The 14,088-nt window shown below is 47.1% G+C and overlaps 1 protein-coding gene across 1 annotated transcript in view; it reads left to right on the forward strand.

The window, feature by feature from the left end:
• The window catches only part of LOC111145071 (hexokinase domain containing 1), a 40,109-nt gene that overhangs the window by 76 nt on the left and 25,945 nt on the right, over positions 1-14,088 (forward strand). Inside the window, exons 2-4 of the mRNA XM_022499684.1 lie at positions 4,655-4,817; positions 10,214-10,362; positions 10,458-10,577. Of these exons, the coding sequence (XP_022355392.1) occupies positions 4,655-4,817; positions 10,214-10,362; positions 10,458-10,577 (432 nt within the window). The remainder of the gene's footprint in view (positions 1-4,654; positions 4,818-10,213; positions 10,363-10,457; positions 10,578-14,088) is intronic.

The following is a 14,088-nucleotide window of genomic DNA, read 5'->3' on the forward strand; positions in this document are numbered from 1 at the left end:
AAGCTGAGAGATCCCTGATTCATTCTTTGCTGGCGGAACTGATTGATACTTTTGCCTACATCCAAAAAGGATTTAAGACAGCTTATTAGAAAAGGTACAGGAACACAGGACCAGTGAAGAGCTCAGGGGAGGGGGGAGGAAGTCAATCTCCCGCAGGCTGGACATTACACATTGTCCCGAGCTTTGCATTTCACTCGGTACTTCCTGGTAGATATGGGTGGTAGATAAGGCTGGTAGATAATGGGACTGGAGGGGATGAGAGTCTTCAGAAAGGTTGAGGATGATTGTGTTTGATATAAGGGGTATTTGGGTATTTGGGAGGAAAAGCTACAAAGGAGGGGAGAGAAATTTTGAGAACTTTTAAAATAATTCACATGATTCTTCATGTGCTTGAAAGAATGTAAGCATGGGAACCAAGAGGGGTGTGCAGTCATGGCACTATTTATTACTGGCATGTGCTGTTTGCCAATGATGGGCCATCACTGGTGTGCATTATTTCATCACTGCTCAAGAAAACTCCGCACAAAACACATCCCAAGGTAGGACTCTTAACAGTGGCCAAGCCTCAACCAGAGCCCATCAGCATTGTCTCCGGGAGGCCTGGTGTGAGCCCAGCCTGCCCCGCTAGCCACTCCGGCTGCCAGTGCCTGGGCCCTGGGCGCTAGTATTTCTCAGCTTACAGATAATAGGAGCCCTATGGGCAGACTTAGTCAAGGTCACCCAAGTATTTCAGGTGGAGTGAGGATTAGACCCAAGTCTCTGACTTCCCTAGCATTCTTTCCATTGTGCCACGATGCCTCCTGGCTTCTGGAACAGAGAGAGAACGCATGACCCCGTTACAGCCCTCTTGTGCTTGCTGTGAGAAACCTCCCAGGAATTCCGTTCATTAGAGATTTGGGTTAGAAGTTACAGCAAATCTTAAAATGTTGTAAGTCAATTTGATTTAAACTGTCTTAATTTTCATTTATTGATTAGATTCACAGAGTCCCTCTACTGACTTCTTGAGGTGGAAATGTCCTACATAGCCCTGCTGAAGGACTCACTTTCTGTTGCTACCTGCTTAGTACAGAGGACACCTGCATGGTGTTTCTCCAGCTCCCAAGAGGGAGTCTTTGGAACCCTTACATTTGGTTCTGCAAACTGGTTTCATTTTCTTGGGCCCCTCTGTGGCAGTTAACCTGTTGTTACATCCTAGAATCAGGAAGGACATGTTTGTCCACCGGCCTAGGTGCAGGCTCAGGAGGAAGGTTATGCAGCCCGGCTGACTCGTCCCAGGTCCTCTGGGAGGAGGGTCAGCCTTTGTCAAGGCCGGAAGTTGACCCTTCCCTCACCCCTGCCCTCGCCCCTTCAAGAAAGCTGAAGAATGAGCTGTGTCAGGATAATTAGGAACACCAAGTATCCACTTTAAGGAATGGGTGACAGAGATAGAATGGGCATCTGGTTTATGGACTGCAGGATGACTCACAGGTTCTGAGAACAAGGGTTCGTGCACTCCTCCATGTGGTAGCAGCACACCTGGTCAAAAGGCACAGGCCCTTTCTCTCTCCGGGGTCAGGACGGCTGGCCCCTCCCTAGCTTCTGTGCTGCCTGCCTCCAGAATTGTCGAGTTCCTGGGCATTACTTTCTGTGAGGGTTGCTATTCAGACCCTGGAACAATTTTAATTATTTTAATTTTAATCTCCCTATACCAACATTAAAACGAAGAACAAAATAAAACAGGAAGGAAGGAGAGAAGGAGGAAGGAGGGAAGGAGGGAAGGAGAAATCACTCCGGTAGCTTCTTTTCCAATTCAGTATATTGACATTATTTGACCTATTGAAAACATTGGGCTGAGTCTGGTCACTGACCTACAAATTGTTCACTCATAAGAGAAGGCCTGGCTAGGTTTTCAAAGTGTACTTTTTACAGTTGAGTAAGTCAACATTACGAAAAGGGAAAATGTTACCTTTAATCCCACCCCCCCCACAAACACTGTCAGATTTGCCCTGTGAAAACCCTTATAATATGTTTCTGTGAATATATCATACCTACAATTCTGAATTTTGTATCCTTCACTTATTGTTAAACTGTAACCACTTATTTTTCATAATTATCATTCTAACATCTTCTAATATTCAGTCCAGTTGGATTTTCTTAATTCCACCTTTTCCCTCTTTGGCTACTTTATTTCCCCCCAATTTTTATTTAAATTCTAGTTAGTTAACATATAGTGGTATATTGGTTTCAGGAGTAGAATTCAGTGATTCATCACTTACATGCACTGCTCATCATAACTTGGCTACTTTCAAAAACATTTTTTTAACAATGAAGATATTGCTTTGAAAAACATAGGGATGGATTTAATATTCTCCATCTTTGGGATTACTCTAAGGTTAGATTTCCAGAACTGAGATCACTTAAGTCAAAGAGGTGAACCTTTTTATGACTCTCAATTCATATGGGACCTTTGGACTAAGCGATCTCTAAAGTCACTTCTGGCCCCCACTTTCTGTCATTCAGCAGATCTGAGCTTATAGTTTTGGGATTTGTTCTTCCCACGTTAAATGTGCTGCTCATCAGCTCTTTTGTTTAGAAGATAATCCTGTTTTTTGGTTCCAGAGTCTTACCAAAAGCGTGCTTGGTTTTCTGTAACTCAGACGCCCTCCCTTCGTGCCAGCAAAGAATGCACCTGTCTATGCAGGCCCCAGATCACCTGTTTGGATTTAAAATGTAGCTTTTTTTTTTTTTTTTTTTGCCCAAGCATATGTTTCATTCTTCCCTTCTAGCTACTGTACCAGGGCCCCTGGGAGGTACAGAGAATAAACAAGAAACTGTTGCTAAGTGGACATTCTTTCTCTCATGACTTTAACTTAGTGAAATAGCAGGAGCAGGAACCCAAAGTTCTGAATGATTCTGTTAAACAGCAGGGGGCAAACGACCCCATCAGAGCCTCAAAACCATGCTTTCTACAGGAGGGATGATACTGCGGGGTTGCTGGAGAAGTTCTCTCTATTCTGGGGCTGCGTAGCACATCTCACCCTTCCCCAAGTCCTAATTACTTGGGTCACATCCCTTCCGTCGATTTTCTCCATGTTTGTAGCTGTGCCAACCAATTAGTCATAAACAGACTCAGGGTGAACAGGAAGCTCTTAATGAAGCATGACCTGGTTCCATCCTATCTCTTCAAATACATTGAAAGCCCAATTGTGGGTTTTTTTTGTTGTTGTTGGTAATGGCTCTCTGACGGTTTTCTGCACTGTCTCTGGCCCCCAAATCCCTGGAGACTTGGGTCTCGGGATTGGTCTCCAGACTGAGCTGGGATGCCTGCCCACGGGGCCTGGCTGATGGCTAGGACCTGTCCTATGATACAGGTCATGTGACCCCTGCACTTCATGTGTAATGTCTCTGTTAGGCTCCTGTGTCGTGCACAGAGCTGTGAAGCAAAACCAGGCAGTGGGGAAAGCAGTATGGGGACTGCATTCTAGTCCCAGTGCGCCACTCACCTGCAGCTGTCCCACTGCTGTGTCATGGCTCTGAGCCTTGGGGTCCTCACCTCTCAATCTGAAGCAAGAACTCTGGCTTCACTAGGCTGCCTCAAGCAATATCAGGGAGATTAAATGAGGTGATGTATGTGAAAGCACTCTGTAGACATCAACAGATGTTCTTAGCTTTAAAGAAAAGCGTGGGAGAGTGATTCCTCCAGGAATGCACTGACATCAGGTCTCCTTGTGACTTGGATGGGTAGAAAGACTGCTCAGTATGTGTATAAAGCAGGAGGGGCAAATACAGGGGATTTCTGCCACTGTCCCTACTCCTGCTTCCCTCAATAATCCATTCCAGTGAGCCCTGGGAATTCAGGCTGCCACTCCAAATGGTTAGTGTTAGCATGAGGAGGAAGCTGGTCTGCCGTTTCTGATACGACGCTACCTTCAAGTGGGCCATTAGTGCCCACATTGCCATAGTGATGTTTTTAACTTCCCTCCATTAGGGCAGTGGTCATTTGCCCCAATTTCCCATTTACTTGAGTGTCATCCACCCAATTCCAGCAGCAGTTTGAGCTGGCTTTGAAAATTAAACTTCATCTTAATTAGAACAATTGCAGTTAAAAACAGAATGAAAATTTAAAGAACGAGAATTTATAGATTACAGTTGGAAACTGAATTGAGCTCTGAGCTTCCTAGCAGCCCATAAACAAAAGGAAACAAGTTTGGGTATATATGGTCATCGTCATAAAGGAAAGGTTCTAGAAAGGTTCTATGCTTACAAGCTTAAGGTTCAAGCTCTAGTTAGTCTTTTGCAGTGGAGAGGCAATAGGACAATGGTGCAGGCCCTGAACCGGGAATCAGAAACCCTGAATCCTCTGTCGCTTTTGCCCCTCTATTGTCCCATCAGAAAAATGGGAGAATCCTTTCTACCAGAGAGTTTGCTCCCCACAGGAATAAAATCCTACCTCCCAACCTTCCATTCCATTCTGTTCTTCCAGCTCCCCACCTTGTCTCCAGCTTGGTGAGGGGTCAGGTAAGGAAGCTTTGGGATTCCACATCATGAAGCGGTCTCCAAAGTCAGAAAAATAGCTTCATGATGGGAGTGGGAATTGACAGCCTTGACTGAAGGACAAGCCTCCCCCCGCCCATTGCCCAGCAGGCATCCCTGGTCACCCTGACTTCTGTTGTAGGTGGACAGGTTCCTGTACCACATGCGGCTCTCTGATGAGACCCTTTTGGACATCATGGCTCGCTTCCAGGCTGAAATGCAGAAGGGCTTGGGGAAGGACACCAACCCCACAGCCTCTGTGAAGATGCTGCCCACCTTTGTCAGGGCCATTCCAGATGGCTCAGGTGAGTGGGGCTAGGGTCTGCCAGGGACCCTGATGGCCCTTTCTTCTTGGCTCCTGTACCAGGCTTCTCTCTCCTGCCTTCTGTGCGTACCCCTCCCCAACTCTCCATGCTTCTGTCCATTCGATACCACAAGTTTTGAACCAGAGTTCAGATGTATCCTGCTTCCTTTTCTGCATGTCTTGGCCCCACACATTTTATCTATTTGCTTGCTGGAGTATCCCAACATTCTTCCCCTCATGAACACCAACTTAGCTTTTCAGTCTCAGGGTAGAGGTCACTGCCTCCATGTAGGAAGCGTCCCCACGCTGGGTTAGGTGCTCGTCCTGACTCCTGCCGTGTGTGAGTTTCCCTACTGGGTCAATGCTCCATTAGAACGGGACCTGTGTCCTCTTCACCATGGTGTTCTGAGCACCTTGCATGGTGCCTGATGCCTACGAGGCCCTGAAATATTTGCCAAATGGAAAATAAATGGTATTTCATGCCTAAGTATCTAGATTCTAGGTCCAAGGTAGTAAGTAAGGGAGACAACATGATGTGGTGGAAGAGGAAATAATTCAAGAAACCTGGCCCTCTAGTCCCAGCTCTGATATTTCTTAGTGTCCTTTGGCAAAATGTTTAGGTGTAGTTTCTTTATCTGTAAAATGAGAGAGTTGACCTCAGTATTTGTTTTCTATTGTTGCTATAACGAGTTATCACAAACTTCGCTTCTTAAAACCATGAAATTTATTCTCTTACAGCCCCGAAGGTTAGATGTTTGAAGTGGGTCTCATAGGGCTGTAATCACAGTGTTGGCAGGGCTGCATTCCTTCCGGAAGCTCTAGGGTAGAATCTCTTTCCTTGTGTTTTCCAGCTTCCAGAGGCCACCTGTGTTCCTTGACTCATGCCCCTTTTTATTTCCAAACCAGTCAGTTAGCTTAAGTCTCCCTCTGAGTCTGACCCTTCCGCTTCCCTCTTTCACGTTTAAAGACCTTGTGATTATGTTAGGCATACCCAAATAACCCAGGATAATCTCCCAACCTCAAGGTCAACTGATGAGCAATTTTAATTCCATCTGTAACCTAATTTTCCCTTGCTGTGTTAACTAACATATTCATGGATCTGGGGATTAGGATGTGGACATATTTGGGGAACTATTACTTTGCTGACCACAGCCTAGAGACCTTTAGTGGGAATCCACAAGGTTCCATCCAACTCCTCCATTCTCAGCCTCTGGGCAGAGCCATAGGAGGGACAGGAAGTAGTATCTACCAGGAGGCTTCTGTGGTCAGGGGTGTTAGGAACTCACTGTCTCACATAATCCCTAAAGAGCCCTGAGGTGTAACTGTTATGCCCTAGTCAGATGAGAGCACGGAGGACCAATGTCAGGGTCTCAGTGCTCTGACCAAGCTCCAGCGGGGCCTTTGGGGCCCTTGAAAGAGCAGGGGCTGAAGTCTGGGGAGCTCCCAGGGATCTTATTGGAATAGCCAGGTCCTGGACCCCTCTGGGCCAATGACGGGAGGTCACAGTAGCATCTACCATCCAAGAGGTCCCTGGGAACTGTGATGGGGGAAGCTTCTTCCCTCACTGGTGGGTAGGTGACTGGGTTGGCTAGGTACCCCTCTGGAGGGACATAAGCTTTGGAGAGAGACCGTCCTGCTTTGAAATCTGCTGAGTTCCAGACACTCCTCTATGAGAGTGCCAACAGGTCTGTGGTCCTTGACAGGTCATCCAGGGCCTTTCAGAGTAAGCGCCCCGAGTCATGGGTGTGTCGTGGGGGAGGGGGAAATCAGGGTGAAGTCCTCCAGGCTTCCTGTGCTTTGGCTTCTCCTGCCGAGCTGTGTTCCCAGAAGCAAGGGAAAGTGACTGTGAGGGTCTGGAGAATGCTGGGATGGATGAGTCTTCTGGCCCTGGCTCCAGGAAGGTTTGGAAGTAAAATGAACCAAGTTTTAGAAGCCCCCTCCTCAGGCCAGGAGGTGGTGCCTCTCCTTAGAGCCTCTTGTCACATCATAAATCTCACCAGTGAGCCTGTTGCATGAGGTCTTGGGGCCTAGAGCCTCCACAGCAGGTGGCCTCAGTAAGTCCCGGGACCACTGCAGTCCTGTCTGCATCAGGGTTGTTAGGATCAGACGAAGTCATGTGGAAGGAGTACTTTAAAATCTCCAAAACGTTGCCCCAAGCCTTCTGTAGCTCCTGCGAGTTGGTGGTGTAATTTCATGGTCACTAACAAACAAAAGCCAACAAATAAAGTGCTACGAATCCGTTGGGGCCTCCATTTCAAAAATGTAGTGCAGTTTCCAGAGAGATCCTGAGTTCACCTACTCTCTCTAGTTTCCCTCCTGTCATCCAAACCTACCTGAGGGGGGAAACTGGTAGAGCCTTAGTTCCCTCCAGCCTTTCCATCAGGGAGCTGCAGTCCACTGTTCTTACAAAATGCCCGAGAAGTGTTAGCATTTGTGCCTCACCCTCTTGCAGCCACAAGGGAAAGGGGACTCTGGTTCTGCAGGGAGCAGGGACTCTGACTCTGGAGACCTGATTCCAGCTGCTGCTACTAAGGTGAGGCGGGTCTTGAAGGGGAGCCCGGGAGCCCTGATATGGTCAGCTGATGGGCCCAGGGGTCTGCTCTAGGACAGGGGTCCCCTGCTCGCCCCCTGGAGCAATGCCTAAACAAATAGTTTCTCAGATCTCTCCCGTGGAGAGTCTGGATCTCCAGCAGTCAGCACTGTCAGTCACTGCTGCACTAGGGAATGGGAACAGGACAAGGAGAAGGAAATCCTGGAGCCGTTGAAAGGCAGGAGCATTATCTACAGAGGTGGATCATTATCTTCTTATTATTAAAAAATTTTTTTAATGGAGATATAATTACCTTAACATTATATTAGTTTCAGCTGTACAACATGATGTTTGTACATACCACAAAATGATCGCCACAATAACATTCAGCAACATACATAGTTACAAATTTCTTTTTTCTTCCAATAAGAACTTTGAAGATCTACCCTCTTAGCAATTTTCAAATGTGCAACACCTTCTTCTTAGCCGTCATCACCACGTCGTGTGTCCCAGCCCCGTGATGGGAGGTCATAATAATTGTAATAATTGCTGTAGAGATCCTGACGGCCCTTCAGTGGCTGTTGCCTATTCAGGCGCGTCCTCCCCCGCTCAGGGTCCAACGAGTCCTTTCTCTGGGGTCAAAGTCGCAGAAGGGATCAGGCCAAGTGGTTTCCAGGAAGTCCCCTGTTGAGTCACTGGTGAAGCAAGGTGCTTGCCTGCTGATAAGGGTGCCAGAGGCCAGAGGAAGCGAATCTGTGCTATGCTGCACGAAGGTTCTGAGATGACCTCTAACCTGAATTTGCAGCCCAGGAACCTCCTCTTCTATGAAAATCCCCCAGTCTATTCTGATCGGTGCCCGAGGCATTTTCCCCAAATCTCACTCAGAGCTGCGCACACCCCTGCTTAAAATCTTTCTGCAGCTCCCCTCACCTTCTGGAGAAAGCTCAAGCTCTTCGGGGTGGGCTAGTTTCCCCAGATCCTTCCTAGTTTATCCTGAGACTGCATTTCTGTCTTCCTTCCTTCCTCAAAAGCAGCCTCCAACCTCCCTATGTGAGGTCATTCCTTGGATCGGTTCCTCTCCCAGGGACCTGCTCTGGCTGGCTGCCTCCCTCCCTCTCGTTCTTCTGCACTCAGTTCTGTCCCACCTTTTCTGGGGTTTAGAGAGTGTTCCCTGGGCTGCCCTAGCACCTGGCATGTTATTTGGTACAGAGTCATGCTCAGTGAATGTTTGTACATGGACTGTGTGATCTGCCCTATTTGCTGCTCAACAAGATAACATCTGGGAAAACGTCTTTTGCTTGGTATGTGATGAAAACAGAAGTTGCACAGTATTAGGTCCCTAGATTCCTCCCTGAATAATAAATGGCTCCATCAGGCTTCTTTGGGGGGCACATCTAGGGAGATAAGAATCTTGCTTTCCAGATAATCTCCACAAAAAAACAAAAGATCCAGCTGGCTGGGTCTGGAAATGATCAAGGCCCGTGCTGCTCTGACTGTGGTCCACACACCTGCAGCAGCTGTACCTGGGAACCTGTTTGGAAATCTCCAGGGCGCCCCACTGGCGTATGACTCTTAAGCTCAAGGTCATGAGTTCAAGCCCCACGTTTGGTGTAGAGATGACTTAAATAAATAAATAAACTTAAAAAAAAAAACAAAACAAAACACAAAAAACACCAGAATCTCAGACCCCACCTCACCACCTCACAATCTGCATGTTAAAATTCTTAGGAGAGTCACATGCACATTCAAGTTTGCGGAGCACTGCTCAGGAGGGCCTGTCTGTAGCTCTCTGATTGCCACAAACAGAGAACTCAGTCAAGCCGGGTGAGGAAAGGAGTTCTGTTTTACAAGGACATGGAGAGCAAAAGGGGGACGTACAGGATCTTGTGGGACTTTGAGGGCAGGAGCTGTGGTCCGCTCAGGTTGCAAGCAGACTGGGTGGGACTCAGATTTTCCCCTGTGGTTTCAGCCTACATACATGGGGCCACCTTGGCCACCCAGCTGACCTCTGGTTTGGGGGATGCTTCTACTTCAGTCTTTATCACAAACTAGCAATTCTCACTGTTTTATTTCACATGTCACACGGAGTAAATCTGAATGGCCAGCTGGTCCCTCATCCCCATGCAGCTGTATCTAAGGTCACATGGTACAAAACAAGGCCACTGGGGAACCAGACCTGTGGTCCTAGAATTTCACTCACATGTGCCTTGGGCATATATCATGCCATATAATGATATATACCGTACCATATAATGTACTTTATAATGCCTGGTACCTGTTCACCACTTTTCAGGCACAGATAGTTCTATACAAAGGATTGTGGGTCCACAAGTATGTGTTCTTATCCCATATTTCTGGCTGGTGGAGAAGGCTGGCAGGAATCCTGGCTGGATCCTGAGTTGAAGTCACCAAAGTGGGCTGCCTCGCCTTAACATATGGGTCATATCTTGCACTGGGCTGGGTCTGACCCCAAATATGAAGATCCTTGGCCCTGTAAGGGCTATCCTTGGGTCCCTGTCTCTTTACCCTCCCGGGGTATTTCCCATCTGTCCAAGAGACTGAGGCTTGTATGGGGCTGGTTTCCCTTTCCTGCACGCCTCCCTGCCTTTTCCTCCTGCCTTACCAGCACTTTGCCCGCACTTGGAATATCAGCTCCCTCGGCCTGGTTGGGGCATGCTGGACTCGGCTCCACCCTCGAGGCCCATTTCTGATACCATCTGCCTGAAGTGGGATCACACTGGCCTTCTCCACGTTCATGCCCTCCAATAAGGCCCAGTGGGCAGATTTGGGTGAAGCCCCAACTTCTAAAGCTGAGCTGGCCATAGAACAGCCTTCACTGAATGATACCTTTTTTTTTTTCCCCATAGAAAATGGGGAGTTCCTTTCCCTGGATTTTGGAGGGTCCAAGTTTCGCGTGTTGAAGGTGCAAGTCTCTGAAGCGGGGAAAAGAAAGGTCCAGATGGAGAGTCAGTTCTACCCAACACCCAATGAAATTATCCGAGGGAATGGCTCAGAGGTATGGGGCCCGGGCAGGCCAGAGGGAGGCCTTGACATCAAGTTTATAGCTGACCACGCCTTAGCCCAACGTCCTGTGCTTTCTTTTCTCTGTAGCTGTTTGACTACATCGCTGACTGTCTGGCAGATTTCATGAAGACAAGGGGGTTGAAGCATAAGAAATTGCCCCTTGGCCTAACCTTCTCTTTTCCCTGCAGACAGACTAAACTGGAAGAGGTAAGGTCCATGACCAGGAAGGAAGAAGCCGTGCAGGGTTTGGGGTTGGTGCTAGAGAATGTGGGCATGTTCAGGAGTCAGGCTGGGAACAGGAGAGATCAGCAGGAGTCTTCTTGTTTTGTTTTCTTCTTTTTTGTGTGCAGTGAGGTGGAAATGTGAGGCGGAGAGCTCGTAAATGCAGTAGCCTTGATTTTGCACTTGACATGGGCACGGCACATGGCAACGGGATGGTTTTTACCCCTTCATTCTCAGACTTGGTTGCATGGGGATCCCTGGAGGGCTTGTTAGACACAGATTGCTGGACCCTGTCCCAGAGATTCTCAATCAGTGGGGCCTTAGATTTGCATTTCTAACAGCTTCCTGGGTGATGGATGTGGATGCTGGTGGTCTAGCACCCCGGACATAGCTGACTGGAACAAGAGCAGGAAGGCTTGGGGAGTTTCCCTCTCCATGAGCCCTGAGGAGAAGGCTGCAGGTGGGGTCATTGGAGGGACAGTGTTGGGACATACAGTGTTGGGACATAGAGTCTCAACTGTGCAGCTATCCAGCGGGAGGTCTCATCTCTGTGTGCCTCATACATTCAACTAATAAACAGGGAGAAATCAAACCCAATCTTATGTCAGTCTGCAAGAATAAATAAGGGGCCACAGGAAAGAACAATGAGCTTTCTGGGGTCAGGGAGTCACAGTCAAGAGTCAGGTATCCCCAGGCCACACTAGTCTGGGGTGGGGGCCCATGGTCTCCTCCTGCACGTGCTGGTCATGATACCCAGCTGGTGGTCCATTCATGGAGAATCTTGACATCCCAGCCTGCCCTAGGATGTATTTGCTGTTGCTGGCTTGAGCCATCATCAGTGGGGAGGAGTGGAAAAAAGAATGGGTTATCATATCCCACAGACTTATTTTTGAATCATGGCTCAGAGCAAGCTGAGTTCCCTGGGCAAGTTCGTAACTTCTTAAGCCACTTGTTTTTCCATCTGTAAAACGGGTAATAACAGCTCCCTGCCGGGCTGAGGGGATGTTTAGACCAGACTGTGCCTGTTGCATCAGTGGTAGCTGCAGCGCCGCCACAAGGACTGTCCCTATGTCAGTGGTTTCTTGGTGCTTTTGTACCTTATCCCCTGCCTCAAGAGATGTTTCTGGAGGGCAGGCACTGTCTTATATTAGTCTTTGTTTTTTTTTAAGATTTTATTTATTTATTTGAGAGAGAGAGACCACAAGCGAAGGAGGTTAGGGACAGAGAGAGAGGGAGGAGCAGACTCCCCGCTGAGCAGGGAGCCTGATACGGGGCTCGATCCCAGGACCCTGGAATCATGACCTGAGCTGAAGGCAGACGCTTAACCGACTGAGCCCCCAGGTGCCCCTGTTTTATATTCTTCTCTACTTGCAGGGTCTATAGCATGGTGTCTTGTATTTTATAGGTGATTATTAACTATCTGACAATTAAAGGTACAGCCAATCATTTACTTGATTCCATTGAGTGGGAACTAGCCATGATCTATCTAGACAGGGCATGGGTTGAGGTTCTCATTTTTATTATTTTATTTTAAAAAGGATGGGACAAAATTAGCATGAAGAAGTGTTTAGAGAATGTGAGAAGAGGCTGGGCCGAGTTGGGTTGTGTGGTGTCGCTGTCTTTGCTGGCTGGAGAAGCAGAGGTCCCAGAGTCTGTAGAGGGAGTGGGAGGAAGAGTGGTGGGTATCAGACCCTGGGATAGAGATCAGATTCACCGAGTAGTTTAACAGCTCTTCTCTGTGCTCAGAAATGGAGACCCCAGGAAGAAGGAGGAGAACTCTCAAGCTCTGTTGGGGTTCATTTGAGTTTGAGAACCACACTTGCATATTTTCTTGATAACCAGGGGGTGACTGTATGGTTTGTTTATCCAAGATTTTGGCATTTTTCTAAGCCAAATCCCTACCAACATCTTTATGTAATAATATTAATAATAATAATAATAGCACTGTACCTTTGATTTTGGCATTGTATCTTGCACTGTGCTGAACTCCTTATGTGTATTATCTCATTAAAATCCCAAGCAGTCATATGAAGTAGATATGATTATTTCCATTTCATATTTGAGAAAATAACTGCAGCTCAGAGATGTTAAGAGACTTGCCCAAGGCCACACAGCCAAGAGCGGCTCAGCCCAAGCTCACAAGCTCCTGCCCGCACCACCTTTCCAGAAAGACACAGCTCTAGAACTTTGTTCAAAATACCACCAAGGTGCCTGGAAGCATTTTGACCCATTTTGTGCCATTTCCCAGTAAGGATAGTCAGTTTAAACATTTAAACCAGGGAAAAGTGCTTGATTATATCAAGAAAGCAAAAAGTGCTTTTTCTCATCAAAGTCTAGTTGAATTATTTGCATTTTATAAAATTCCCCCCAGACTGCCTTTCAGTGAAGTCTAAAGTTAAGTAGAAAAACTTCAGCCACAGGAAATGTACTAGTGATAACAACTAACTGTGGGCACAGCCATTTCATCAAGGCTGTGCTATGGATGTAGGCTTGTGACACCGAAATAAGGGCTTTTGGAGAAGGTGGGGCTGGTAAGTCATCTGAGTGCAGGAGGAGGTGGGAAGGGGAGGCCCTCCTGAGGAGCGGGGGCTCTGGAGGTTTCTTTGTGAAACTAAAAGATGATGGAAGAAAATAAGAGCCTGGGAATTAAGACGGGAGGTCACTTCACTGTTGTTGTTTTGTTTTGTTGTTTTTAAATGAGGGAACAGAAAAGTCTTAGCAGAAGAGAAATTTCTGTGTCTCTGTGTGTGTTTCTGATGATAAAATGGTAATACTTTTCAATATAGAAGAGAGAGAGAAGGAGAGATAGAGAAGAGGATAGGATTGAAAAGTTTAAAGAAGAAGAAATCAGAAACACCTCTAATCCCAACCTTCAGGAGACCCAGTACTTGAATTGTTGGCCTTCTAGTCATGTTTATACTAAATACTGATGTTACGCTGTTTGCATAGTATGCATATGTATACACAGTTTTAAGAAATATAATAAGCCCTTTAAAATTTTCCACTTAACTGTATATCACAAGCATTTATTCTCCACTCCCTCATACATCCTGCCTCTAATACATACTACATTGTCCCTAGTAGCCTTTTTTGGGGGGGTTGCCCTCTATCTCACGAAGAAGGGATGTTCCCATGACCTATGAAGGAAGAAGTTAGGGAGGGCTGCCACTAGGTAGCGCTGTGGTGCAGGGAAAAAGCCCTGGTCTCTGGTCTGGAATCAGACCAGGGCATTCCAGTTGGACTGTGTCCTTCACTCACTGTGAGATCTAGAGCAGTTTCCTTCTTCTGTAAATCTCAGCTTTATCCGTAAACTGAGAGGACTTGGAGGGCATGGTGGGGAGTCTGTGAGTTCGGGTTCAGCTATTTGTTGACTGGGTGGCCTCCGGCAAATCTCTTAATCTCCAAACTTTTCTTCTAGCCTGAAACATTCTGATTATTCGCTATTTTACAAAACTCTTGGGAAACACCGTTTTTTAAATAAAACATTTTCTTAAAA

Source organism: Enhydra lutris, unplaced genomic scaffold (genome assembly GCF_002288905.1).
Source record: "Enhydra lutris kenyoni isolate GAN:26980312 unplaced genomic scaffold, ASM228890v2 scaffoldscaffold12, whole genome shotgun sequence".
Taxonomy (NCBI): Eukaryota; Metazoa; Chordata; class Mammalia; order Carnivora; family Mustelidae; genus Enhydra; species Enhydra lutris.